The sequence below is a fragment of the Amphibalanus amphitrite genome, unplaced genomic scaffold (genome assembly GCF_019059575.1).
Source record: "Amphibalanus amphitrite isolate SeventyFive unplaced genomic scaffold, NRLGWU_Aamphi_draft 000691F_arrow, whole genome shotgun sequence".
In the NCBI taxonomy this organism is placed as follows: domain Eukaryota; kingdom Metazoa; phylum Arthropoda; class Thecostraca; order Balanomorpha; family Balanidae; genus Amphibalanus; species Amphibalanus amphitrite.
Genome location: NW_024882185.1, coordinates 69,092 through 95,272, shown reverse-complemented (window position 1 = coordinate 95,272; position 26,181 = coordinate 69,092). Strand labels below are relative to the sequence as shown.

Sequence of the window (26,181 nt, the reverse complement as noted above, 5' to 3'; positions counted from 1 at the left end):
TCGACGGAATTCCGTCGACGGAATTCCGTCGACCGTGCCTCGACCCCGAAGACCAGTAGTGGTACTAGTTAAATAGTGCCACTACTGGTCTTCGGGGTCGAGGCACGGTCGACGGAATTCCGTCGACGGAATGCTAGTACCATTACTAGCCTTGGGGGCTAGTACCATTACTGGGTATGGATTAGTAGGCAGTGGCTAGTTACCTTACCAGGCAGGGGCTGTTATGACACCTAGTAGACGCACTACCCACGCTATTTACGTGCGTGTTGTCAAACTAGGTGGAGCACGGTGGTCGTATGCATACGAGGCACAGCCTTGTCGAACAAGCTTGTTACTCGGCAACTAGCCTAAAATTAGCCAAATTTACACGCTCCTGCAATGTTATTTTTGCGCTGAGAATTCCTCTACGAGGGGCTTGTAAGTTTTTTTTACAGCTGGCCTGCAGGCCAGTACTGCAGAGTATGGCTCGCAGGTCGGCAAGGAGCACAGGCCCAACTCCCAAGTTCAAAATTGACACAAACCCTTCAAGCAGAGCCCAAAAATTCACACCAAAGGGGGCTGAGAGAACACAAAAAAATGCACCAAACCCCAAAATGGCCAGTCAAAATCTGCACTGACCTCAAATCCCCACAATGCTACACATCTGCACCACAGCGAGCCAAATTCGCACCCCGCTACACTAAATCTGCACCACACTAAACCCCAAATCCGCACCGCACCACACTCAAATCCGCACCAGACGAAGGAGTCCACACTAACAAAATCTAGACAAAATTGCCATACTTTGCAGTCTGGCTCATGGCTATATCCATTGTGATTCTTTGGTCTGATTATTGAAGTTGAGCTCACTTCCATCATCCATGTGCCCAAGACATTGTGGGCAGCATCAATAATCAAACATCAAACATCTTGCTTTTGCTTATTTAGGAGCATTCTATAATCTTTTAAAAATGATAAATAAGGCCTTGTTGATATTCTTTATAGTTTGCGACCTTCTTCTTGACAAAGTTCAACCTTCAATTTTCCAATTTTCATTTCAATCCTTTCCATGAACATTGAACATGTTACTAAAATACCAAGTTCCTGATATTTGATTTCATGCGCAATGTTTGTACTATTCGCGGCAGAAGCGTAACAAAACTTTGTGCCACCGATTTGGCAGCTAGGAAAAAAAACTTTGTACGATAAAAAAACAACCATATGACGTAATCGATCCAAAAGCTTTAAATTGGAATTTTTAAACAATTAGCCAACTATGGGCCGAATGTTTGCCAATTTCGTGTAAAGGGGCCCCTAATCTATGTCTTGCAACACAAGAACATTATATCAAAGCAATTTTTTGAAGGTGGGACAGTCCCTTTAATGGTTAGCTTGCTATTTATTACTAATATCCGTTAATTCCTAGTTCCTTCACTGGGCCAAAAGGTCCTGTATCTTGAGACAGGCTGGCCCGTATGCCGCTGTGCGCCACCATGCCGTTGCTGTACCAGCCTCACTGTAGCCTGCCCAGTGCCGCCCAGTGGGCACTGCTCGGTACCGGTGGGCGTCGATAGGGACCAGGCGGCGGCGGCGGTGTCCGAGCTGGATCAACACGCACGGCCGCCGCCGGGACGTGATCGTCCTCTAACGGCGGTCCAGCTCCCAACGGCGTGGCCTGCCCCCCCCCCCCCCCCCCCCGACCCGCAGCTACATAAAACTGGCGGCGGTGACCTCCAGCAGCGCGGCGTCCTTTGTCCCCGCCGCCCAGGATGTCCCGAGCTGTTTTAATTGCGATGCTGCTAAATCCCCTACGTCTCACTGAAAAGCTGGCTTTCTCAGACATACAGAATTGTTCTTCATTAGCATGGAGAAATGCTTTCCCAGAGCAAAGGCGCTGTTGTATATTCTCTGCCAAGATTTGTGTCTCACTTTTTAGCTGGAGGCGTCAGTACAAAAACACTGGAAAGTGAGCCGAGGGCATTCTTTAAATTTACTTATTTACCTTCCTTATGCGTCTTGGTACCACATGACACTTCAAATACTAGCAGGAAACGGATATTGTGGTCACAGATGCGGTCACGCTTTTCGAGATCGAGGCGTTTTTTTATATTATCAGGCGAATTACTCACAAACGTAATCAGGCCCTTAGTAACAGCGTTCGTGCAGCCTTCTACGACTGTGCTCGTGCCGTCAGCCCGTTACTAACTGAGGACCGTCCCGTTACCGAGGCTCGTACTGCTACCAGCGCAGGATTATGACATTCCTATCTGACGACTGTCCCGTTACTAACTGAAGCTCGCGCCGTTACCGATTTAGACTCTTGTCTCCTACAATAGACCGCGCTGGCACGTCACCGCGGCTGTTATTTTTCCGTTGCAGGGACGATGCTGGGCGTGTTCCTGCCCTGCATCCAGAACATCTTCGGTGTCATCCTGTTCATCCGCCTGACCTGGATCGTCGGCACGGCCGGCGCCCTCGAGGCCTTCATGGTGGTCCTCATGTGCTGCTGTGTGGTGAGTTCACCGGTGCTGCTTAGTGAGCTTCCGCAGTTAGAATTAACTGTGTCGAGTTTTCAGTATGTTGTGTGGTATGTCTGTGGCTGATGCTCTCCGCTGTCGCTGGTACACCGCTACGCGAGGCTATGTTTCTGTGTCCTCCATTTGTTGTCTTTTGTCAGGTAGCTTTACGTGTTTGTTACTGCGTCTTTTCTTGAAAGATGTGGACAAATTCATTTAATTTGAAAGATGCCAAATTTAATAGAAATGTCCTCCATTTTCCTTTCTTGATATTCTTTTCAAAATCACATCATTAAGAACACATTTCACCTTGGTCGACGATAATGATCTGGAAATATAAAATTTACAGACCCTTATTATTGCATGTGTGCTAGGTGGAGTTTCAACGCATTTTTTATTTACTGGGGCGTCCGTTTATGAGTGATTTTGTTTGGCGTTGGCGTTAATAGCCGCTCATCGTCAGCGGAATGCCGTTAGCGCGTCGGCAACAGGGCCGCCCACTCGGCTAAGTACATCAGTGGCGCGTGCTGTTACCTGTTCGGCGCTGGACCGGCCGTCCGGACTGCTGATGGAGGCTGTTTGTGTCGCGGCGCGCAGGAGCGGACCGGGGAGAGAGTCCGCCGTCCGGTGGCGATGACGGCAGCTTGCGCTCAGTAGCTGCCACCACCAACATTAGTAGCCGCCGCCACGGTCATTAGGGCCGCTGGTAATCGGCGCGGTGGTTAGCGCTTCCACAAGTCGGTGTCTGAACGGCTCAGATGAACTGCTACTGACTCTGACATTCCCCGCGCCTGTGTGTGGTGTCTTCTTCCCACACCATATGGCGAGTCTGTTACCTCAAAGGGACATAAATAATAAATATGTTGATAACGTCAACACCCTGTGAATCGGTATGCCGGGTCTCTTTCCCACTGACGTGGCGGGTCAGACCCCAGTGACGTGACGTCGACCCCCGTCCGTCTTTGACTGACGCCCCGGTCCCCCTCCCCCCCCCCGGTCCCGTGCCGCCGGTCTGATGGTGATGAAGCGCCGCCGCGGCGGTAGCTGACTCGTCTCCCGGTCATTTATCGTCATCTAGCCAGCGGGCTGTTTTTCAGTGTCGCCGCCGGCCGGCTGCAGCCGAAATGTTCCGCCGACCGGCGAGGTGAACTCGTTAGTCGGCTAATGGAGGCGTTCCACAGCATTTAACTCCGCCCGGCGGCCAGATTTGTGCAGCGGCCGTTTCTCTTTATGCTGCTCCAGTTTAGGTGTGCCGGTCCCATTTTTTACCAGCTCAATGGACCCCGCTTTGTGATAAGTTTTTGGAGCCGGTCTTGGGTCTTTTACGGAAAGGAGCGAGAAAAAAAAGCAATGAAACAGTCGTTGAAAAGTGTTAGGACGTTTGATGCCACTTAGCGATTGCTTATTTATGAAGCTGTCCGCTGTTTATTATCAAAAGACTATCGTGGAATGTCTGTGCTGTTAAATGTATAAAACTGCGTAAATACGGTTATGTACTTTTCATTAAAAAAAGAATGGTATGGTATGGATACTGGCTGCTGGTGTAGAATGGGTTTCTCATTGCCAAGGCTACGTGACCTAGGTGGCATTTGTTAGCTGTGATTGTGTATCGCAATAAAGCCGACCCAAATCCCTACAGTAAACTCGCAGCACAATTCCAATCGTACAGAATCTGCTCTGAGCTTGGCGAGCTGAAGTTTGGACAGCGTGAATCTAACCTTAGCCAATGCTGGTCCGCCGCCGTCTCAGCGGTCCTGTTATCTGCACCCATTCCAATCGGGAAATGAAAGGTCACGGACCTGGATGTGCCGCACAGACTGTGCTGGACATTTGAATCATGCTGCACCGTGGCCGAGCCTTGCAGCGCTGGCTGGCCGCTGCATTGTTGCAGCAACTGTTCTGTCCTGGTGTGATGTATGACGATAGGTCGAGAGTGGACAGCTCAGCCCCCGTGAGCAGTGCCCGGCGCACCAAAACAGCGGGAGTCAGGGCACACGGGCTCAGTGAGGAAGGCGCGGGCTGAGCCCAGCACGCGGAGGGCACGCGGCTCACCGAGGGATATCTTGGATATCCTGATGTTATGGATATCACGAAGTGCTGCAGGATATCCTACATAAGATCGGTATGCGTGAAAATCAAGCGGATATTCCTAGCCTACTATCCGGTCATAATAACGTTGTTCAACCTACGGTTATTACGCGCCAGATTTATATGGGTGATAGGTACTGCACCGAAAGCACTTATAATGTTTTAATGGACCATGTATACAGATCGATTCATATCCATTAGTGGGACCTCAGATAGGGAAACGCTCCGTCAAGCATCATTTAGCTATTCATGACATCATTTGATTCTTTGATTGTTTGTCCTCCCGTCGAGGACAGAATGTATGTATGTGATGTTCGGTCGTTGATGTGGTGGCCGGAGTGGTCTGGTGTCCTTTGTCTGTCCTCATGTGTGGAGTGGTGTCTCAGCCCGTCCGCACCCGGCGCTCTGTGTTTGTGTCTCCCTGTGGAGTGTTGTCGCTGATCTGAACTGCACGCGCCGGACACGCTATGTCTGGACGCAGCTCGGTCCCGGATGCACTGTCTTTGGACGGACCATGGTGCCGTACGCTCTGTCTTTGGACGGACCTCGGCGTCGGACGCGCCGTGTTTGGACGGCCTCGGTGCCGCCGCGGTGGCCACCGGGAGCCGGTGTTTGCCCGAGCCAAAGTAATCATGGCCACCGGCCGCCGTACGGCCACGAAGCCGGCCATGGCCGCCGGCCCCGCTGTCTCAAAGGCCGCGCTGTCTCAAGTGTGTATGGTCTGAATGAACTATTGTCTACAGAGCCGTGCTGTCTCAGTGTCGTTTTTGGACTCGTTGGTTATTTTGCCTCATTGGCCGAATGGACATATGGTTTCTGGCTAAACTGTCTCACTGATCGTGGTATTCCAATGGGTTGTCGTCTAAATAGTAAGGTACCTTTCGCAGTAGATGGTCGGTTTCGCATAGCGTCGGTGGTTGTTTTGTGTCAGTTAAGTATCAGTGATCATGTAGTCTGATGTGTTGTGCTGTGTCATTGATTGTGTCTTTCTGACCGCCACTGGTGGAGCCACGGCCTTTCGGTATGGGTATAAGGGTTGCTGTTATCCATCCGGACACTGCACACTGCGCAGTCCACTAGTCCAGGTGCAGATTGACGTGCAAACACAAACAGTGTATGCCAACGTAAATCAGCTGTATCGGAGCCACCGACCGGACCCCGCTCCGACTGTTCTGTGTTTCCCTAACCTGTCGACATTTGTAGGGTCGACCGGTGTGCAGTGCTCGGTTACTGGCCAGCCGGCCTGTTCCTCTGCCCTGTTGACCCCGCTGTTGTTCCGCCGGTTCCGACACAGACCACCCACCCCGTCGCTGTCTGTTTCAGACGATGCTCACGTCGATCTCAATGTCTGCGATCGCCACGAACGGCGTGGTGCCTGGTGGCGGGTCGTACTTTATGATCTCGCGCGCGCTGGGACCCGAGTTCGGCGGCGCCGTCGGCATCCTCTTCTACCTGGGCACGACGTTCGCCTCGGCCATGTACATCATCGGCGCCATCGAGATCCTACTGGTGAGTAGGCCGGACAAGGGGCAGACGGGCGGTCCTGCTGTAGGGGATAAGTCATAGCATGTCGGTCTGCTGTGTGTGGTCCCGGTCTACTGGGAGCTATATGTAACATCTGATCCACTGAGGGCTGTCTGCGGTCCTGGGCCGTCATAGCTCTGTGTAGACCCCGGCCTGCTGTCTGTAGTTCCCGGTCTGATGTCTGTTTCTCCTGGTCTGATGTCTGTTTCTCCTGGTCTGCTGGGAGCTGTCTATGCTTTCCAGTCTGATATCTCTGGTCCCCGGTCTACTGTTAGCTGTCTATGGTCGGTCCCCGGTATGATCCCAGTAGCCGCCGTCCGTCCCGCTACTTCTTGCGCTGTACATACAGGTGGCCGCATGTGGTGGCCCTGCCCGGTGATTTGTCTGCGTCTGCGGCCGGCGGTGAAACCTAGGCGCCGAAATCGATGGGCTGCTGCGTGTGTGAGCCTTCCCAGAACACCCTGGGCTCGGAGCGTCTCCGTCTGACGGCTGTGCCGCCGAGCGCCGCGCCGCTAATGCGTGGGATGTGTACGGGCTACCGTGAGCAGCACACGGCGGTGCCCCAGCCGCCCGGCCTGGTGTCACCCTGTCACCTCAGTAACTTGTCGGGCCCGACTGAACTACATTGGACATCCCGCTCCGTTTCCTGTGTGAAAACAGTTGTGTGGCGCTCTGCCGCGGCGGCCGGCTGTCGGCTGTGTTTTGGCGGTGGCCGGGGAGCCGCGACCGGCTGTCGGCTGTGTTTTGGCGGTGGCCGGGGAGCCGCGACCGGCTGTCGGCTGTGTTTTGGCGGTGGCCGGGGAGCCGCGACCGGCTGTCGGCTGTGTTTTGGCGGTGGCCGGGGAGCCGCGACCGGCTGTCGGCTGTGTTTTGGCGGTGGCCGGGGAGCCGCGACCGGCTGTCGGCTGTGTTTGGCGATGGCCGGGAGAGCGGTGGCCGGCTGTCGGCTGTGTTTTGGCGATGGCCGGGAGAGCGGCGGCCGGCTGCTGACTGTGTTTTGGCGATGGCCGGGAGAGCCGCGGCCGCGTCAGCTCGGCTCTGTCACACCGGGCCGACGCCGTGCCGAGTGTTTTTAATGCGCTCTATTTGTAGCAGGATAGCAAAGATAGGTTATGTAATGCAACGCAACATTGGCGGATCAAACAGTGCTGCTGTATTTCCTTTTTGTATATTTTCACTTTATCACTTCATTACACAGCGTTGCTTTCCAATAGTACTGGGCATCTAGGCTCCCTCATCCCGTCCCTTGGGACATATAGTCCGGTCAGATGGTCCCCTCCAGACTCCCTCCGCCCCTCTCAGTATAACAGCGCCCTGCCAGCCGGTCCCTTCCAGGTCCCTTCCGCCCCTCTCCGTATAATTAGCGTCTGTCTGCCGCCCCGGCCCGAGTGGTCCGCCGACCAGACTGAGGCTGCACGGTCTGTCTGTTGTAGCGTTACACCACAAACCGCCGTCCCCGGGAGCTAATTCGGGGAGTAACTCTGCCCACTGGCAGGTGGTTCGCTTAGTTAGCAACTTTTAATTATATTATTTTTGGACGGGTGGCGCGGACAGGTCTACAGCAGCCAATTAAAAACTAACGGCCCTGACGAGGGATGGTAGCCATCGAAAACCCGTGGAACTGGGACAGGTTAATGAGGCATAAAAGAGCAAGAGATAACTCACGTGCTTCATAATTCCGACAACTTCTCTTATCTTGAGTTTTTAATTTCAGGAGCGTCTTTCTGCGGATGATATCTTTTTTCAGACAAAAACGAGTTCCAGACAGTGCTACTTCGCATTATTTTCTAATGTCGTAATGTGTTCCACGAAACGTTGTTCGTGCTCTCTAATATTTTTAGGCCTGTTTGATATTTACACTTGGCCATGGTTATATATTTACATTTGGTTCTGCTGAGACGGAGTATGGGCTGTTAGGCTGAGCGCATCTGGCAGATGTAGCGTCATTCAAAGTCATTCGCCCAGTCGTCGGAGCAATGTCGCTCCAACGAGTGCTGCCAATGGGCTATTTCGTCTAATTCAGCGCCGCTCGCGCGAGAACTGCCTAAGTTATCAGACATATTGCTCTCAAACCCTCGACAATCGAAATGGCAGTGCGCTTTGCACGGCTCCCACGGCTGGTCCTCACGGTCCAATATCCCACTCCGTCCCCTGGTCTATCCCCATGGTCCGACCTCCGCGGCCCGTCCCGCGCCCCGCCCCCACGGTTCGTTCCGTGTCCCTCTGACGTTCCCTCTCCGTTTCAGCTGTACATAGAGCCGCGGATCGCCATCAGCGACATCTCAAACGAGTCGAGCAAGTTCGACAACTTCCGGCTCTACGGTACCGTCCTCCTCTTCTGCATGGCCACCATCGTGTTTTTCGGCGTCAAGTTCGTCAACATCTTCGCCACGCTGGCGCTGGTCTGCGTGCTGGGCAGCATCGCCTCCGTCTACGTGGGCATCTTCGTCAACGCCGGCGGCTCGGACGCGCTCATGTGAGTGACGGTGCTGGGGGTCCGGGCTGCCGTTAACTGCTGTGGCAGGGAAGGAAGGGGAAGGGTGACATAAGCGGCCAATGAAAGTGCATTGACTGATTATTAAATGTAATTAATTTACATCGAAGCATTTTTCGCAGTGCTCGCTTTTTGTGGTGGGCTGTAAAGCAGCATAACTTGATTCTTTATTAAATTTTATGATGTGTCAGACGATGGATGCTGATGGTCTCTAAGCAGATACTTAACATATTGGAAGCAGTCATTTATTATAGCCACGGTACTTGGCGCGATCTGGTCAGTCAGCTTTACGGCAGGTAATAGTAATATTGTTAACGGTTGTGAACGAAAGGGGTCTAACTTGGCTGCGAACAGGAAAGGATCCAGCTCAGCGGTGGACGGGTGGGGCTCAACTTTGCTATTTATAGTGAACAGTAGGGATGCAATGCATGATCGGGCCGGGTCCGTCCCAGATCCCTCTTGATTGTCTAACTTAGTAAATCATTTCCAACAGCCATCGGTTTACTATGTTGCTGCCAGTATATGCTCACTCAAATTAATTGCATTTCGATTTTAGATGACATGCCTTCGCCATTTATAGGCTTGGCGATCCATATCTCGTTTAGCTGTGCTCAGTGTCGATGCTGGGCCGATTTGAAGTTGCCGCAGCGCCAGCGTTTGCCCATGATCCAGTTGTCGTTAGTCGGGTCGTATTCGGCCTAACGCGCTGAATAATCTGGGCCGGTCGACGGTGTGCTCTCCATTGTTGATGGGTCCGGCGGCTCACTGTCGCTGCGGTCGATGGACAGGAGCCGGGGACCTAGAGGGGTACCCGCCCCTCTCCGGTGACATACAGCGGTACTCAATACCCATCCCGGCCGGGGATGGTGGGCGGTATGTACCCCCATCCCGGCCGGGGATGGTGGGCGGTACCCATTACGGCGGGGGCTGGCCGGAGTAGCTCTCAGTACCAGAGGACCGTCGCGTGGCCGTCGACAGCCACTGTCGGTAGGAGTGGGCCGTCACGTGGCCACACACCCCGGCCACTGTCGGTAGGAGTGGGCCGTCACGTGATCACACACCCCGGTCACTGTCGGTAGGAGTGGGCCTGTCACGTGATCACACACCCCGGCCACTGTCGGTAGGAGTGGGCCGTCACGTGATCACACATCCCGGCCACTGTCGGTATAGGAGTGGGCCCGTCTCGCTGCGTACGGTGTCGGCACTTCCTAGGACCGATCGAGCTCTAACAACCTGGCCGGTCCGGTTCCCCGTCACCTCCCTGATGTGCTCTCTAGCTCACTGTTCCCGGCCGTGGTACTTTGTGTTGACTGTTGAAGCCGACTGCCGCCGCCGGGGGCCGTCTCTGACCTCCACTGTAACCGGTCTGCCCACAGGACGTGTCGACTAGGCGAGCGGTTACTCCGGGAGAACGAGAACAACAAGTCGGCGGCGGCGTGCTCGCCCGAGTTTCTGTGGGACGAGTACTGCCAGACGCCGTACGACCAGAAGAACCTCACCACTTGCTACTACTACTTCGCGGCCCACTACAACGACACGCACTACGAGCGCGGCGTGGCCGGCATCGCCAGCGGCGTCTTCCAGCGTGAGTGGAGCGGGGGGGAGATGAGGAGGGGGGGGGGCAGCATCGCCAGCGGGGTCTTCCAGCGTGAGTGGAGCGGGGGGAGATGAGGGATAGGGGGCAGAGGGGGTATCGCCAGCGGCGTCTTCCAGCGTGAGTGGAGCGGGGGGAGATGAGGGATAGGGGGGAGGGGGCATCGCCAGCGGCGTCTTCCAGCGTGAGTGGAGCGGGGGGAGATGAGGGATAGGGGGGAGGGGGCATCGCCAGCGGCGTCTTCCAGCGTGAGTGGAGCGGGGGGAGATGAGGGATAGGGGGGAGGGGGCATCGCCAGCGGCGTCTTCCAGCGTGAGTGGAGCGGGGGGAGATGGGGGATAGGGGGGGGGGCGGCATCGCCAGCGGCGTCTTCCAGCGTGAGTGGAGCGGGGGAGATGGGGGATAGGGGGGGCGGCATCGCCAGCGGCGTCTTCCAGCGTGAGTGGAGCGGGGGGAGATGAGGGATGGGGGGGGGCGGCATCGCCAGCGGCGTCTTCCAGCGTGAGTGGAGCGGGGGGGAGATGAGGAGGGGGGGGGCGGCATCGCCAGCGGCGTCTTCCAGCGTGAGTGGAGCGGGGGAGATGAGGGATAGGGGGGGGGGCATCGCCAGCGGCGTCTTCCAGCGTGAGTGGAGCGGGGGGAGATGAGGGAGGGGGGCATCGCCAGCGGCGTCTTCCAGCGTGAGTGGAGCGGGGGAGATGAGGGATAGGGGGGGGGGGCGGCATCGCCAGCATCGTCTTCCAGCGTGAGTGGAGCGGGGGGGAGATGAGGGACGGGGGGGAAGGTATTGCCAGCGGCGTCTTCCAGCGTGGGTGGAGCGGGGGGAGATGAGGGGATAGGGGGCAGAGGGGGTATCGCCAGCGGCGTTTTCCAGCTTGAGTGGAGCGGGGGGAGATGAGGGATAGGGGGGGGGCATCGCCAGCGGCGTCTTCCAGCGTGAGTGACCCGCTGTGGAGAGGATGGGGGCAGGGGCGGAGACAGAGGCGCGGCGTGGTGACTGGACTTAATGCGACGTCAGTGCGTGAAAGCTAGGGATGGATGTGACGGGAGGCGGATGACATGTAGCGTGCTATAAACACTGTACAAAAACACTGCTCGAAACACACGAAACACTGTAGGGTGCTCGAAACCCAGCCAAACACTGTACGGAGTGTGACACCGCAGTCAACGTGGCTGCCAAAAAGGCACGCGTTGGACGGCCAAAGAAACGGCGTCCACCACCGCCATCATCAGAACGTGTGGTCCCAATGGAACTGGATGTAGCAAACACAATGGAACTAGCTCCTCCCTAGAACCTAGCTAGAACTAGCTGTAGGGTGCTGGATCTGGTCTCGCTTATCCGAACGAGGACGAGGTGGCAACCGTCAGAGGCAGTGTGGCTAATTATCCGCATTTCTAGCTATATTGATATCAGATCAGATTGATATGGTTCATCTCGTATCTCATCTTGGTTCCAGTAGCCATGTCTGGGGGAGTGAACTAAGAACAGACTGGTAGCTAGGTAATGGGAACCCTAGTAGACTGGGTCATTTACTTTCTGCTGGCGGTATCTTTCGCCGAACCGCTGAATGATTCGCTCCTTTAAAACCTTCTGGGTTATGGAGATTTGTTGGAATTTCTTCGTAAATTTTGAAATGAAAATATGGATAAAATGCATAATGGAGGCAGCTGCCGCGACCCATTTCCCCCATGAGTTGCAGTGCTCGCTTTTAATAACGTTCCCGAGCCGACAGGCCTAAATCACGCACCAGTGTACGGGCGACAGAATTTCTCGTTCCACATATTTTTTGATGGAATAGCGGGCCATGGCGTGTAACTGTTTATTATTTCCGTCGGTTTTATCGTTTTTAATTTGTCATGTTATGACGTTCCTCGGAGTCTGCCGGAGTTTAGGGGCGGCGGCGCGGCCTTGATAGGGCCATGAGCGTCGTATGGTAATGGGCGCCGCCGCGGGACGGCCGCCGCTGTGCCGTCATAGTCTGCTGCTGTGATACCGAGCGGTTACCACCCGGGTACGGCGGTCAGACGGCGGCCCGTCAGACGCGGACCGTTTTGGTGGGGATTAATGGCCGTCTTCCTAGGGGCTGGTCGGTACCGGCTCGCGGAATGAAGTCGATCTATTGAGCCGCTGTAACTGACTGCAGGGCGGTGGTTCGGTGCGGTATACAAACATACTGCACCGTCCTAAACGTCACCAAATCGCCCCACACCGCTCTGTACCAGTATCTCCCCCTGAGTGTAGCCCTCTCCGTTCATAGGGAACCTGTACTCGCGCTACCCGCGCAAAGACAACTACATCACGGAGAACGGCAGCTCGGTGGCGGCCAAGAACCTGGGCAAGGGCGAGTACAACCAGATCATGGCCGACATCACCACCTCGTTCACCGTGCTGATCGGCATCTTCTTCCCCTCCGTCACAGGTGGGTCGCACTGCTGCCAGTGGTACACTATGTACAGAGGCGGCATGTTTCTATAATGAGTCCCTTCATTGATCTGAGTGTCCTCCCCACACCTGCTAGTTTACCCTCCGACTAGTTTACACTCCGACTCGAGTGTCTTCACACACACTAGGTCTGACTCAGTGGTGTGTTGCATGGTGTTTGTGAATGCGGAAGTACGCAGCCATCTACGCCTTGATGTCGGCTTACGAGCTGGGGTGCTGAAGGTGTTGTCTATAAAAGATGGCTGCATGGGAGTCTTGGACAACTTTACGTGGGTGCGAGGCGAAACGAACTGAACATGATAAGGATTCTTCAATTCATTGCCTGTTGTTATTTTGAAGTGCAGAAGGTCGTTGTGCTGCAATATCACGCTAGAAAGGTATGCATTATATACTCATACAGTATGCGGGAGCAGTGCTGTTTACCGCGCAATTAATCGAGTGGCCGTTCTTTAACTGCACGGCATTCCGGCCGATAACCGGCGTCGCTCGGTCGCCAGCTGACGGTTGCGAAACTCTCATTTGCAACAATTTGCAGTCTGTATCGACCTGCCGAAATGTGGGCCGCCACACAGTCCGGCGACTGAATACAGTGGCACGGGTCCCGCCCCGGCTGGCCCGGCCCGGCCCAGTGACACGGGCCGGAGCGATCCGGTTAGTTCCGGACTGAGCCGGTCCTCCGGGCCGAGCTGAGCTGTGCTCAACAGCCGGGCCGAGCTCTGCCGCCGCCCCCACGGAGAGTCGCCGGGGAGGCTGCGGCGGCGGACTCGACTCTGCCTCTCCCGGCCGGCGCGCCCATCCTATCGCCAGCCGTCGGACCCGCCCTCGGCTGTGAGGCGGCTGGGACGGACCAGCAGCGGACGCCAGCGCCGCTGGACCGGCGGAGTGCCGCTGTCCTGATATACCCGTCCTCAGTCAGCGCCGCCCTGGAACCGCTCAACCGAACAGCTCCTATTGGCGCAGGTGACAGCGCTGCGGAGATGAGAGGCGAGCGAGCGCGTGCCGGCGACGGGGCGTGGCCGGTGCCGCGCCGCGCTGAGGATGCCTTTCTGGCCGGGACGACAAAGGCGGCACAAAGGCGGCTTTGTGTGCGCCGCTGTCGCCGGTACAATGGCGGTGCCGGGTGCGGCCGGAGGGAGCAGCTGCTCTCGGGTCGGTTTCCAGCTGGTCCAGTCAGCTGAAGTGGTCTGCTCTAGTTTTTTTTTTTGCGTTGATCGGATAGTCCAGCAGAGTCTGAATATCTTCCTCCCGTTCCGTCGTTGCGGAGCGGCAGCCCGGCCGGCGCGGGCGGCTCCTCAGCCGACAGTACCGGCCGGTCATCGGTCAGCGCGTCCATGAATGGAAGCGGCCCGCTCACGGCCGATTTGCCGGCGTGGCCATTCAGTCTGACGCCAGTGTTGGCGGTGGCGGTCGAGCGTGGCTCTATAATTGCCCTAATTGTCGCTCTATGTAACATGTGGGGCCTCCTCGGCACACGCCTGTAGTGGGTATATTTAGCGCCGTGAGGGGACGGCGGTGGCGGCTGGGATTCGGCCGGCGTCAGTGGCTGTGTGTCGAGTACTGAGTGCGATTCCGGTGGGTGACATCAGTTGACAGGAGGGAAGGTCGTGGTTCACGTGGGGCGTTCCCAGGGTGCTGTCGAACACATCTGGGATCTACAGTCGCGGAACATAGTCACAGACCCACGGACGGCGCTCACGTCTGGTGACCTTCCTGTTCTACAAATCCACAGACGAAACGCTTGTCGGGTGGCCCAGATGTTCTACAGACTCACGTCAGAGACGCGTGTCTGGTGGTGCCTGCTTGTTCTACAGACTCATGGACGGCGCTGACGTCCGCTGGTGTAGACAGGTGGTCAGGGTCGGCGGGTGCTGGACGGTGCTCACGTGTGGTGGACGAAGCGCACGTCTGGTGGATGGGCTTCACGTCTGGTGGCCAACTGCACTGGTACGGACGGATGGCCAGGAGCTGCGAGTGTTAGCCGGTCCTCACGTCTGATGACCCCGCTGGTATAGACGGGTGGCCAGGGTCGGGCCGTCGGCGGATTCTGGACGGCGCCCGTCATGGAAAATTACCGTCGGCGTTACGTAACCAGATTCGACTCGGCCCCGGCCCAGGGAGTGGGTGAACACAGTGGCCCGGGCAGAGTGCCACCGGGTCCGGCCGGACGGTGCGGCGTGTCCATACACATTACACATTCCGCTGGGAAAGGTCAGCCGGCCGGCCGGCCAGCGTGCATTGATTGGGTGATCAACAAGTGACCGACAGGTAGCGGCCAGTCCGCGCACAGCGACCGGGGCAGAGCCGTCGCAGGCCCGGCCGGTCTGCAGTGCCATTTCCTCCGCACTGTCTGTGGGGCAGCGACCGCTCCTGCAGACTGCCATTGTGGCTGAAAGGAATGGATTTTTCTGTTCGGCTGATGAAATTCCATTTGTGGCGTAGCAAGGCTCATTTGCTATTTCCAGCAGTTGTTGACTTTGATGTATTCCCAACACGTGCATGCTAAGCCCTTTGATTAAAGCAGTGTTTCAATGTTTTATAACGAAAGGTGGTTTTATCTAGTCCGATAGATCTTGTGGGCACTTATTCCCCTATTAAATCAGTTGAGCGACGGAAATACCTACTCGTATTCATTCTGGGTATTCATTGACGAATCAGAAGCCTTATTAACAAAATCGGTTGCACTACTAATCAACAGAAGTGCCAAGCACGATGCACCCTTCATTGCTGCCGCTACTGAGGACAAGGTATTGTTCAGAGCACGTGCTGGATGTGACGTATTACCACTAAGCTCATGTCCCACTGTGCCAATGTGCCGGGCGCGGCCGGTGCCGGCGTGGCTCGGCGCGTTTGGCCGACGTTTGCCGCCGCTCGGCGAGCGCTGGGCGCCGGCCGGGGCTGTTTTATTGTCGGTTATCGCGCCGGCTGGGCCGGGGGACGCTCCTTTTGTCCGTCCCGGCGCGGCCCGGCCGTGAATCATGAACCCATGAATCAGTGAGGCGGCGGCCATGAATTGGAGCGCTGGGCCCTTGAGCCGGCCATATGGCCGGGGATAGCTCAGCGCTGGCCCGGCGCGCGCCTCTGACGGAGGAAATCGGTTCAGCGGACGGTGGTAAGCCGCCGCCGCCGACCGGTCGACAGACAGGGTGGTCAGCGCCGCTGAGGTACTGGGCAGGTACTGCCCGGCCGCTGAGGCACAGGATAGGTCAGGGTACAGGACAGGTCAGCTCCGACTGCGACCTCAGAGGAGCAGGGCAGGTCAGCTCCGGCGGCTGAGATACAGGTCAGCCCCAGCCCGGCCGCTGAGGCACAGGACACCGGCTACAGCCCCTGTTCTCAGCCTCTCCGTCCTCCGCGACTCGCAACATCTCTCTTTCCGTGTGTGGAGGACTGAGTGAACAGCACCCTTGACCGTGTGGACGGCTGAGTTGTCTGCCTTATTGGCTTGGCGTCGCACGTAGACGGTACATTATTAGTTATTACACAGCTCGGTGCTGGTCGCCCGGTGCTGGTGCAGGAACACTCGCGAAATTAAATATTTCAGTGGTAGTGCCTTGCACGAAATACGTGTAACGAGTGTCTGTTTTATGGAACGAACCTTCCAGTGGTGTTGACTTAGATTCCTGACCGTACCAGCTTTCGGGACTGAAAACATTCCCAGCTGGGCTCAAATATAGCCTCAGTCGAAGTTTGCACGCTGTAGTGCGTCGAATTTGGTGTTGTATGTCGTCTGCAGCGTCCCGTATGTCCTGTGCACTGTGCAGCTCGTCATCGCCAGATCCGCTGGTTCACACACCGCCGGAAAGGCTGGTTCACGCCCTCACACCGCCGGAAAGGCTGGTCCTGGCTCCGGTTCACGCCCTTTACCCTGCCACGCCGGGAAGGCTGGCCCTGGCCCACACGCCCGCGCCGCGTCCCTCGCGGCTGGCCGGCCGCCAGCCCGATGAAGGCAATCTCTCCGGTCGCCGGGGCGATGTGGTGCTATAGCCTCGTTCATCCTCCATATAAGCCAGCAGCTGTTTGAAATATACATGGCGCGCGGGCGGCCGGCGCGGCGGCTGGCGGCCGGCCAGCGGCGCCGGTCGCCGGTGGTGCCGCCGTCCGCGTGCCATGTGCGCCGGCGATCGATCATCTCGCCGCTCGGTATGATTCCACCGGGCCCGGCGGCCAATATTGCTGCCGACCGGCCGGGACACGGGCGCGCGGCGATTGCCGGCCGGCCGGATATACCGGCACCGTCAACAGGCGGGCCGCCAGGACGCTCCGCCGGGCCGCCGGCGTCGGCAGTCGGGTCACGCGGCGCTTACAGGCGGCCGCTGACATATGAGATGGCCGGGCCGCCGCGGCAGGTCAGGTCAGACTGGAGCGGGCTGGTGACGGCGGTCCGGTCCAGCAGCACTCCAGCGGTGATAGGTTTCAGCCGCCACGGCCGCGGAATGCGGTTGACAGCTCCCTCGGGGCCGGTATTCAGTCTGTGTCTGTCTTCTTTCAGATCCTGCTATTGAAAGCTTCAGCTAAACGCTGTTATCTGAGCTGAGACGGTTGACTTTTCGTTAATCGACTTTGATAGAAATTGTTCTTCTCTCCAGCCATAGTTCTTATTTACGACCTCTCGAAGTTCACTGTACCATTCAACTGGAAATGAGGTCATCAACTCGGCAATTCCATTATCGAAAAATGTTCAGTGTTCGGCTCTTTAGATTGGCTAACTTCTATAAGTTTGAGATAAAGCTTTCTTTTGTTGCATATTACACAGTCGCTACTGCTAGTTAGTTCGCGTCAACTTCTAACAACATGATACAGTTTCAGTGCCAGTTGAACCCTGTTTTCTTGATTGTAGTATCGAAGTTCCATAGCAATTGCTTCATAGTATCTGAAGAGAAACATTTCAAACATAAGTATGTGAACTTCAAACATAAGTAGGTATCTGAACAGTTTGTGTGAACTGCTGCTCTGTGACCAGCGATTTAGCAGGGAACCTCACAGAGTCGTTGGACGGATGCCAGCAGTCTCTCTGTCCCTCTTCCGATCCCTACCGCCGTCCATGGTGCCGACCAAGCCCCGCGTCCCCCGAACTCCCTCCGTTGGCCGTCCTTCGACGGCTGAATGTGCGACCGCCGGCGATAGTGCCGTCATCGGCAGCCGGCCGCCCCCGCCGCCGCCCCCGCCGCCGCCCCCGCCGCCGCCACGGCCGATATTACTTTGATCGTGGGCTGGTGGCGTCCGCTGCCAGAGATTTACGGAGCGGAGCCACCCCGCGCGGCCAGCGTCCTAAACGGCATTGATTAGGGCCGCCGCTTCGGTCGGGGCTTAGCGAGGCTGAGCGGACCCACTGTTCCAGGGCAGAGCGACCGACAGACTGCTGTGGGGCTGAGCTAACCCGCAGACTGTTCAGAGCTGAGCGGGCCACTGTTCGAAGGCAGAGCAACATAACGAGTAGGGGCTGAGCTGACCGGTAGACTGGTCAGGGGCAGAGCTGGCCCACTATTCGAGGGCGGAGCTGGTCCGTTGTTCCAGGGCAGAGCAATTGACAGACGAGGGGCTGTTGGTCGGTCGGTCGGGCCGGAGGCTGAGCTTTTCTACGTTGCCAGGAGAGAGCGACCGACATACTGTTCAGGGGCTGAGGTGGCCCAAGCTTCTAGATCTGAGCCACCCGTTTATTTCTGAGCGCCCCACTTTTCTGTGACCGACTACTAACCTTAATTTCGTGAGCACACTTCCTTGGCCTGTCTTACCTTTAGGATTCCTTTAGGATCCTTTTAACCCTTTAGCCTTAAATCCTTTAGGATCATGCGTCTCGGTTGTAACTCTCTTTCTTTGTTTGCCTCTTTGTTTGTATTTTGACACTGGGGTACCATGTGTGACCGTGTGGACCCTAGAATGCTGGAGAGATGAAACACATCACTGTTTTGGGCCATAGCATTCATGTGTTCCAGTTGTGACTGCAGTTGTGCCGCTTGACTTGTGTCGCTGTTGGTACCGTGCTGACCCGTGTGTCTCTGTGCCGGGCAGGTATCATGGCGGGCTCGAACCGGTCGGGCGACCTGGCCGACGCGCAGAAGTCGATTCCGATCGGCACCATCTGCGCCGTGCTGGTGACGAGCACCGTGTACCTGAGCGGCGTCATGTTCTTCGCGGCGACCCTCTCGCCGCTGCTGCTGCTCGACAAGTGAGACGCGCCCGGCGGACGCGCGGCGGGGACACCCGGGGGGACGGGACGCGCGGGGACCGGCGGGGACACCCGGGGGACGCGCGGCGGGGACACCCGGGGGACGCGCGGCGGGGACACCCTGGGGACGCGCGGCGGGGACACCCGGGGGACGCGCGGCGGGGACACCCGGGGGGCGCGCGGCGGCGACACCCGGGGGACGCGCGCCGGGGACACCCGGGGGACGCGCGGCGGGGACACCCGGGGGACGCGCGGCGGGGACACCCGGCGGACGCGCGGCGGGGACACCCGGGGGACGCGCGGCGGGGACACCCGGCGGACGCGCGGCGGGGACACCCGGCGGACGCGCGGCGGGGACACCCGGGGGACGCGCGGCGGGGACACCCGGGGGACCGGTTGGGACACCCGGGGGACCGGCGGGGACACCCGGCGGACGCGCGGCGGGGACACCCGGGGGACGCGCGGCGGGGACACCCGGGGGACGCGCGGCGGGGACACCCGGCGGACGCGCGGCGGGGACACCCGGCGGACGCGCGGCGGGGACACCCGGGGGACGCGCGGCGGGGACACCCGGGGGGACGCGGGCCTGAGACACCCGGGGGACGCGCGCCGGGGACACCCGGCGGACCGGCGGGGACACCCGGGGGACGCGCGGCGGGGACAACCGGGGGGACGCGCGGCGGGGACACCCGGGGGACGCGCGGCGGGGACACCCGGGGGGACGCGCGGCGGGGACATCCGGGGGACGCGCGGCGGGGACACCCGGGGGACGCGCGGCGGGGACACCCGGGGAACCGGCGGGGACCCTTCACACCGGAACCGAACCGCGCCGCGGCGACAGGACGGCATTCGGACCTTTGCCAACAACTGTAGAATAGCGCGTATGATATCAGGTCAAGGGACACCCTGAAAAAACTAGTCAATTCTTTGATTGACCAGTCGACGTCCTCGAGATATCTGGTCTGACGCGGTGTTGCTATACTGTTAACTCCGCGCTGTTATATTATCTAAGTTGATGATTATTTATAGTTATTTTATTGGGCTGTCACTGGGTTGTTACGTCGTGCTGACAGTTTAAAAGAGTGTGCTGTCACCTGGCTGTCACAGTGAGCTGTTACGGTGAGCTATTGCGGTGAGGTGCGGTAATCTGAGTGATTGGCTGGACTGACGGACTGCCCCTGTGTGTTGTCTGCCGCGCTGCCCTGACCCTGTGATCTGACCCTCTGTACCCCCTCCTGCCGCCAGGTTCGGTGAGAGCGTCGGCAAGCAGATGGTGGTGTCCCAGGTGGCCTGGCCGCACCCGATGGTAGTCACCATCGGCTCGCTGCTCTCCACGGTCGGCGCCGGCCTGCAGTCGCTGACGGGCGCGCCGCGGCTCCTGCAGGCCATCGCCCAGGACAACATCCTGCCCATCCTCGACCCGCTCGGCAAGAGCTCCAAACGCGGCGAGCCCGTGCGCGCCCTGCTCGTCACCGTCTGTGAGTACTGCGCCGATAGGCTCTTCTTTTTCTTATCTGGACATGAGGCACTATCCAACTAACGTCCCACTGATAGTTAACCAGAGAAACCATACTCTTCCATTAGTAGTAGGCAACGATCCGCCTCTCATTGTGAACAGTGTACTCATACTGTGCGAGGGCTGGTACTCGCTGGGAGAACTAGCTGTTGCTGGGGCGCCTCACTGGGTTTGTCGTACTCTGCTACTCCCTTTGAGTACTGCGTTCTATTATTCGCTGTCTGGGCGTTTCCTCATAGCCCCGTTATGGCAAGGAACGCCCTAGTTATTTCGTTATTCCTTGGTTCTGGAGGTCGATTCTCGCCTGTTTATTCTAGAGTCGTCGCCGTCGCCACCGATTGTGATTGGGCCGGTGGCCGGTCGCCGTGTATGTGCACTGTGCGGCCACTCATTGACGCACTGTGGAGCCACGCCGCCGCAGTGTGTCCATTGTTTGGCCGTCCGGCCGGCCGGCTGTGTACCCAGTAGGGCCGCCGGCCGTTCAGCAGAGGCCGGGTCTGTGTACTCGGGGCCGGCCACAGTCCGGTCACTGGGATATCGGGAACCGCCGGCCAGCCGCGGCCGCTGCTGGAACCGGCACCAGGGAGCGGCGCCGGGTACCCTACTCACTGTGTGGGAATGGGCATTAGGCTGTGTTCGATAATGCGCCCGTCAGTACTGGATCGTGTGTGCTTCCCCCATGTTATTTTCTGTCTTCAAATAATTCCAGTACTGCACTGGAGTAGTGTACCGTTCGAGTGTCGGTTTGTGTCTCCTTGCATACATGCCGTGTCTGTAAGTGTGCATCCTTGGTCTCTACATTACTTATGGTATTTTGAGCCTCCCATGTTTCTGTGTTTCATCCCATGAATATATGTACCATTTCCCCTGTCTCCCCAACACATCCCGTGTGTCTCAAACCCTCCAGTCCAGCCCGTGTCTCCCCAGTCCAGCCCGTGTCTCCCCAGCACATCCCGTGCCTCTGCCGTCCCTCCCGCCGCCGCGGCAGTGCCCTCTCCCCGTTCCGGGCGTGATTGCCGCCGCCGCCGCGGCAGTGCTCGGATAATTGGCGCCGCCCCGATGCTGGGGTGATCAGGCGACTAATTTGCCACTAATGATGCTCGGCTAATCGACCTCTGCGCGGTCACTTCCGCGGCGTCTGCCCGGCACTGTATACGGGGCCGGAGCGGCGGCGGCGGCGGCGGCGGCGGCAGCGGGCGCTCCGACCGGCCACTTGCCGCTGATGCGATTAGCGTTGTTTGCCGTGTGCCAGAGTGGATGGAGTAGATGTGTATGGTCGGGGGATTATGGGAGGAATACCGGAGTAACTAATGGCAGTCGATAAAAAGCCCTGTGTGGGAACGGCTGAGCCGCTTTGGACCGGCTCTGGTTGTGGAATGGCTTTCCGCTGTTCGCCGACGAGTTTAAAATTACTCTGAAAAGTCGTCGGTCGTAAACTTTAAAAGCAGCATCGAGCCGGCTGGGATCGGCCATCCATCAGTATAATTCAATGGCCGGTGCAGGTTCGAATGGCCGGGACATTTGTAAGGCGCCCCGTGATCGTGTCTGTCGGCCGCCGGGCGGTTTTACCGGCCATCGGTCCCGGTCTGGGCGGCTCTGAGGGGGCCATCAGGGGCACCGGGAGGGGTTCTGGGGGTCCGCCAGTAACACCGGGAGGGGCTCTGAGGGGCCCATCAGGGGCACCGGGAGGGGTTCTGGGGTCCGCCAGTGACACCGGGAGGGGCTCTGAGGGTCCATCAGTCTCGCCGGGAGGAGCGGGGCCCCGGCTCTGTCCGGGACTGGTAACTAGGCTGGCTCAGCTCAGCCCTGCTGGCGGTGAGCTGTAACTCACTAAATACATCATCACTGTATGAACTCTGTTCCAGTGCCGACCCCAAACTCAATATGTGCAGAGGATCAGCTCTGTAGAGCTAGCTGTATGGCAACTCTGCGAAGTTGAACCAACTCACGAATCAGGCTGCTTGCGAATCCGGAATGCTCCGTAGATCGTGTTACCCAATCTGTGTTATGTGTTCGCCAGGACTGTACCGTCTCGCTCACCACCCAGACTGTCCGTGCCTCCGTGTCAGATTATGCCGGAGTCCTCCCGCCCCGCTGACTCTGTCCCCTCTGCCCCGGCAGTCATCTCCGAGGTGGGCATCCTGATCGGCAACCTGGACGAGATCACGCCCATCATCACCATGTTCTTCCTCATGTGCTACGGCTTCGTGAACCTGGCCTGCGCGCTGCAGACGCTGCTGCGCACGCCCAACTGGCGGCCGCGCTTCAAGTACTACCACTGGTAGGTGACGAAATGGGAGGGTGGCTGTGAGGATTGCACGTGGAGCTCAGTGGGCCGGCGCTGTAAGGCTGAATACTGGCCTCCGTCGGCGGTGAAACCCAGTACTGGTCTCGATTGTGAGCCCATACTTGCTGGCGATAAACCGGTGTCATTGAATCTGTCATATCGGTAAAACTGCTGCGCTCTGCAGGGTCCTATTGAGTCGATCAGACGTACACTCTGGAAGTTTTCAATGCTACTGTGATTGACTGAAGACTGGGGAGACTAGGTGGACATTTTCTGAAATTTGTTAAGGCTGGCTATTTAAAGAGCATCTTTTGTCCCCAAAGCTTGGTTTGTGAGGGCCGGTCGGCTGTCTTAGGGATCTGTTGCTTTCCACAGGGGAGTGTGTGGGTCACCGGGGCCGGTGGGTGTCTCGGGGTCTGTTCCTGTCCCCCAGGGAAGTCTGCTAGGTCACACTGTCTTCGAGCAGATAGCTGGGGCGGCGCTGCGTTTCGGAGCGGCCGGCGCTGAATGTTTTACGGGCCCCCCGGGGACGGAACCCATCCCGGCACGGGCGGACGGCCATACGATATTGATGGCGCCCCACTGCCGACGGACGTGTCCTGCAGAGCCGCGGAGAGAGAGAGAGAGGGGGGCCGAGAGAGCCGCACAAAAAGAGGACAGTTTCAGCAGTTTCAGCCGCCAAATAAAAGGACCTTGTCGATCCACGGAATCGTTAGGGATGAGAGCGGCGGCGGCTGACGGTCTATTCCGGATGATTGGGCCGAGTTCCCTATTCATCAGAGACGACTCGGCCCGCTCTCCTCGTTTGTATCGAGTCACTGCGAGACTGGGACGGAAGCCCGAGTCGTTGGAAGGCAGAAAAGGCACTGCTGTGTCGAGAGTAGCCGTCAATAGCGCCGTAACATATAACATTATCGGCAAAAAGTCACCAGTCTGCGTTATGCTGAGGTCGATATTCAGGCCAGCATCAGTAATCACCTACAGATGTGCGTCGGACCGATAGTCATTTCCATGTAGTTACTGTCGAATTCCGGGGATATTTCTGGGCGGGATCACGATCGATGGCCGCTGGCTAATGCATACATTCATTCATATGGTAGCATCATTAGCACTGTGATTGTCGTGTGTATCTCGATGGTGCTGGCCAGGTCGGACCCCTGTTTGTCTGCATGTCAGTTTGTATGTTACTACCTATGTCGAACCTCTGACCGTCCCGCAGGGTGCTCTCGTTCCTGGGCCTGTCTCTGTGCATCACCGTCATGTTCATGACCAGCTGGTACTACGCGCTGGTGGCGATGGTGATCGCCCTGCTCATCTACAAGTACATCGAGTTCCGCGGGTGAGTGGCGCCGGCGACCCTCCCCGGTCCCGGCGGGCAGGGCGGGGCTGTCTGCTCCCGTCTGGTCCTGTCGGCGGGCAGGGTGGGGCCGGGGCTGTCTGCTCCCGTCTGTCCCTGTCGCACCCGCCGGCAGCGCCGTATGTCTGGGCTGACCGCAGACGCGCTACTGAGGACTGTCCGGGGCAGCTGGGGAGTCCGCGCTACTCGAAGAACGGCTGGGGGGCGAGGGCACAGAGTTCAGGTTTCACTGGTCTCCACTGGTCAGGAGACACGAGACTGCCATCTAGAGTATTCCAGTATCGGCCCTAGTCAATTACTATCAATCGAGTGTTCAGAGATGGACCGGCGGCGGATGACCCGGAATTACCCGAGGCGTGGTAAAGAGAGCCGGTCGAGCTGACCCAGAGCCGGCCGCGAGGCCTGCGGACACCGGTGACTGCAGCCGTCCCAAGTTGCGCCGGCCGCGGCCCAACTTTGGTGGATCGGAGTGCTTCCCGGCTGATTGGAGCACCGGTGGTGTCTGTCCTGTCACCCGGGACTCTGGGGTGAGCCGGCAGCGCCAGCAGGCAGCTCCCGCACCGCCGCGCCGTCCTGCCGAGCGGGGGAGGTCGCCGTCAGCGGCTCCCAGACTGAATGGGTGACCTTATCCGGCAGCCGCCTCTGTCCGGTTGCCAGGCGGCTGATCCGAGCGGATTGTACCGGCTTGAACTGTGCCATCTGCTCGTCCGGTACGGCGCCGGGTGCTATTATTATGCTGGTACTGGGTGTGTGTCAGCTCAGTATCTACAGAGATCCATGTCACCACTGGTGCCGTCTGGCTGGTGTCGCCGACCGCCGGATATTGTGTCTGGTCCGCCCACTGCAGTCAGTCTGACGGCGATCGGCCGTGAGCCCGCCGCTGGTTGATCACCCCACGCGGGCGGAGCCGCCGGGCGCAGCGGGGCGGGCGGCGGCGGCGACTGGGCTGCGGGGCGTGTCTAACAGTGGTCACTGGTCATGTATCTAGTGACCCCGTGCTGTAGCGGCCCTGTACCCGGTGACCCTGCGCCTCAGTCGGGTCCATCTGAGCTCCCCCCCCCCCCCCCCGGCCATCTGATGAAGAGCACAGTGCCGCCGCGGCCGTGGCCGGGCTAATTAATCGGCTTCGGTGGCCAGCAGCCGGCGCGGCAGTCGGGATCCGCCGGGATAAACAACACCCAATCTAACGGGAAATTACACAACACAGAGGCCAGCGCTCTACGAGAATGATATTTCCATTATGGCTACACGCTTACAGAGCTGTGTTGCAATGGGACGGACAGTGGCTGCCGCCCGCCCCACACACCTGCGTGCCCCGTGTGATCGCTCTGAGTGCCGTGTTTTGCTCTGAGTTCCGCGCGGTGCCGTGTTCGCTCTGAGTTCGGTGCGGTGCCGTATCTCGCTCTGAGTTCCGCGTGGTGCCGTATTTCGCTCTGATTCCGCGCGGTGCCGTGTTTCGCTCTGATTCCGCGCGGTGCCGTGTTTCGCTCTGAATTCCGCGCGGTGCCGTGTTTCGCTCTGAATTCCGCGCGGTGCCGTGTTTCAGCGCCGAGAAGGAGTGGGGTGACGGTATCCGCGGTCTGGCGCTCTCTGCGGCGCGCTTCTCCCTGCTGCGGCTTGAGGAGGGGCCGCCGCACACGAAAAACTGGCGGCCGCAGCTTTTGATCTTCGCCAAACTCGACTCGGAGCTGAATCTCAAGTACCCCAAGCTCATCACATTCGCCTCACAACTCAAGGCCGGCAAAGGTGAGTGCCGCCGCCGCCGGCGAAAAACACGGGCATGAATTGTGGAACAGTCTAATGCGTGTGTTGGCCGAATAATACTGAGGAACTTGGCTTTGTGATCCAGTTTCGAGATCACATTTACTTTGTTTGCCTTTGGTAGAGCTAGATATTGTCTGACATTTTAGCGAGATGTTTTTACTGTTCTGGACCGGAATTGTACGGGATCAGTCGATATGTGTCTGGCTGTCCTCCCCCGTGCTGTGTCTGTTTTACCGGTGTTGTGACCGGTGCTCCGGTGACCGATCTATGGAAGGCAGGGGTTAGGCCCTGTCTTTCTCTCGGCCCCGATCGATGGCGCGCCGGCCGCCGGTGACCGGCCGTCTGGTGCGTCCACCGCACACAGTCCTTCCGTCCCCACCCGGTGTGGCCCGTCTGATCACTTATCGGGCTTCCCCGTCCCACCAGGCCGGACGGACTGGGCGCCGCGGTGTG

General features: G+C 58.3%; 1 protein-coding gene across 14 annotated transcripts in view; it reads left to right on the top strand.

Moving 5' to 3' along the window:
- LOC122364688 (solute carrier family 12 member 4-like) overlaps positions 1-26,181 on the top strand; it is a 109,302-nt gene that overhangs the window by 67,289 nt on the left and 15,832 nt on the right. For all 14 annotated transcript variants that reach the window (XR_006253621.1, XM_043335307.1, XM_043335304.1 and 11 more), the window contains 10 exons: positions 2,359-2,492; positions 5,907-6,092; positions 8,354-8,583; positions 9,978-10,186; positions 12,454-12,615; positions 18,648-18,804; positions 20,050-20,282; positions 22,442-22,601; positions 23,827-23,946; positions 25,511-25,710. Coding sequence is in view for 13 of the 14 variants with exons in the window: in XM_043335307.1 (XP_043191242.1) it covers positions 2,359-2,492; positions 5,907-6,092; positions 8,354-8,583; positions 9,978-10,186; positions 12,454-12,615; positions 18,648-18,804; positions 20,050-20,282; positions 22,442-22,601; positions 23,827-23,946; positions 25,511-25,710 (1,791 nt within the window). In the remaining variant the exon portion in view is untranslated. The remainder of the gene's footprint in view (positions 1-2,358; positions 2,493-5,906; positions 6,093-8,353; positions 8,584-9,977; positions 10,187-12,453; positions 12,616-18,647; positions 18,805-20,049; positions 20,283-22,441; positions 22,602-23,826; positions 23,947-25,510; positions 25,711-26,181) is intronic.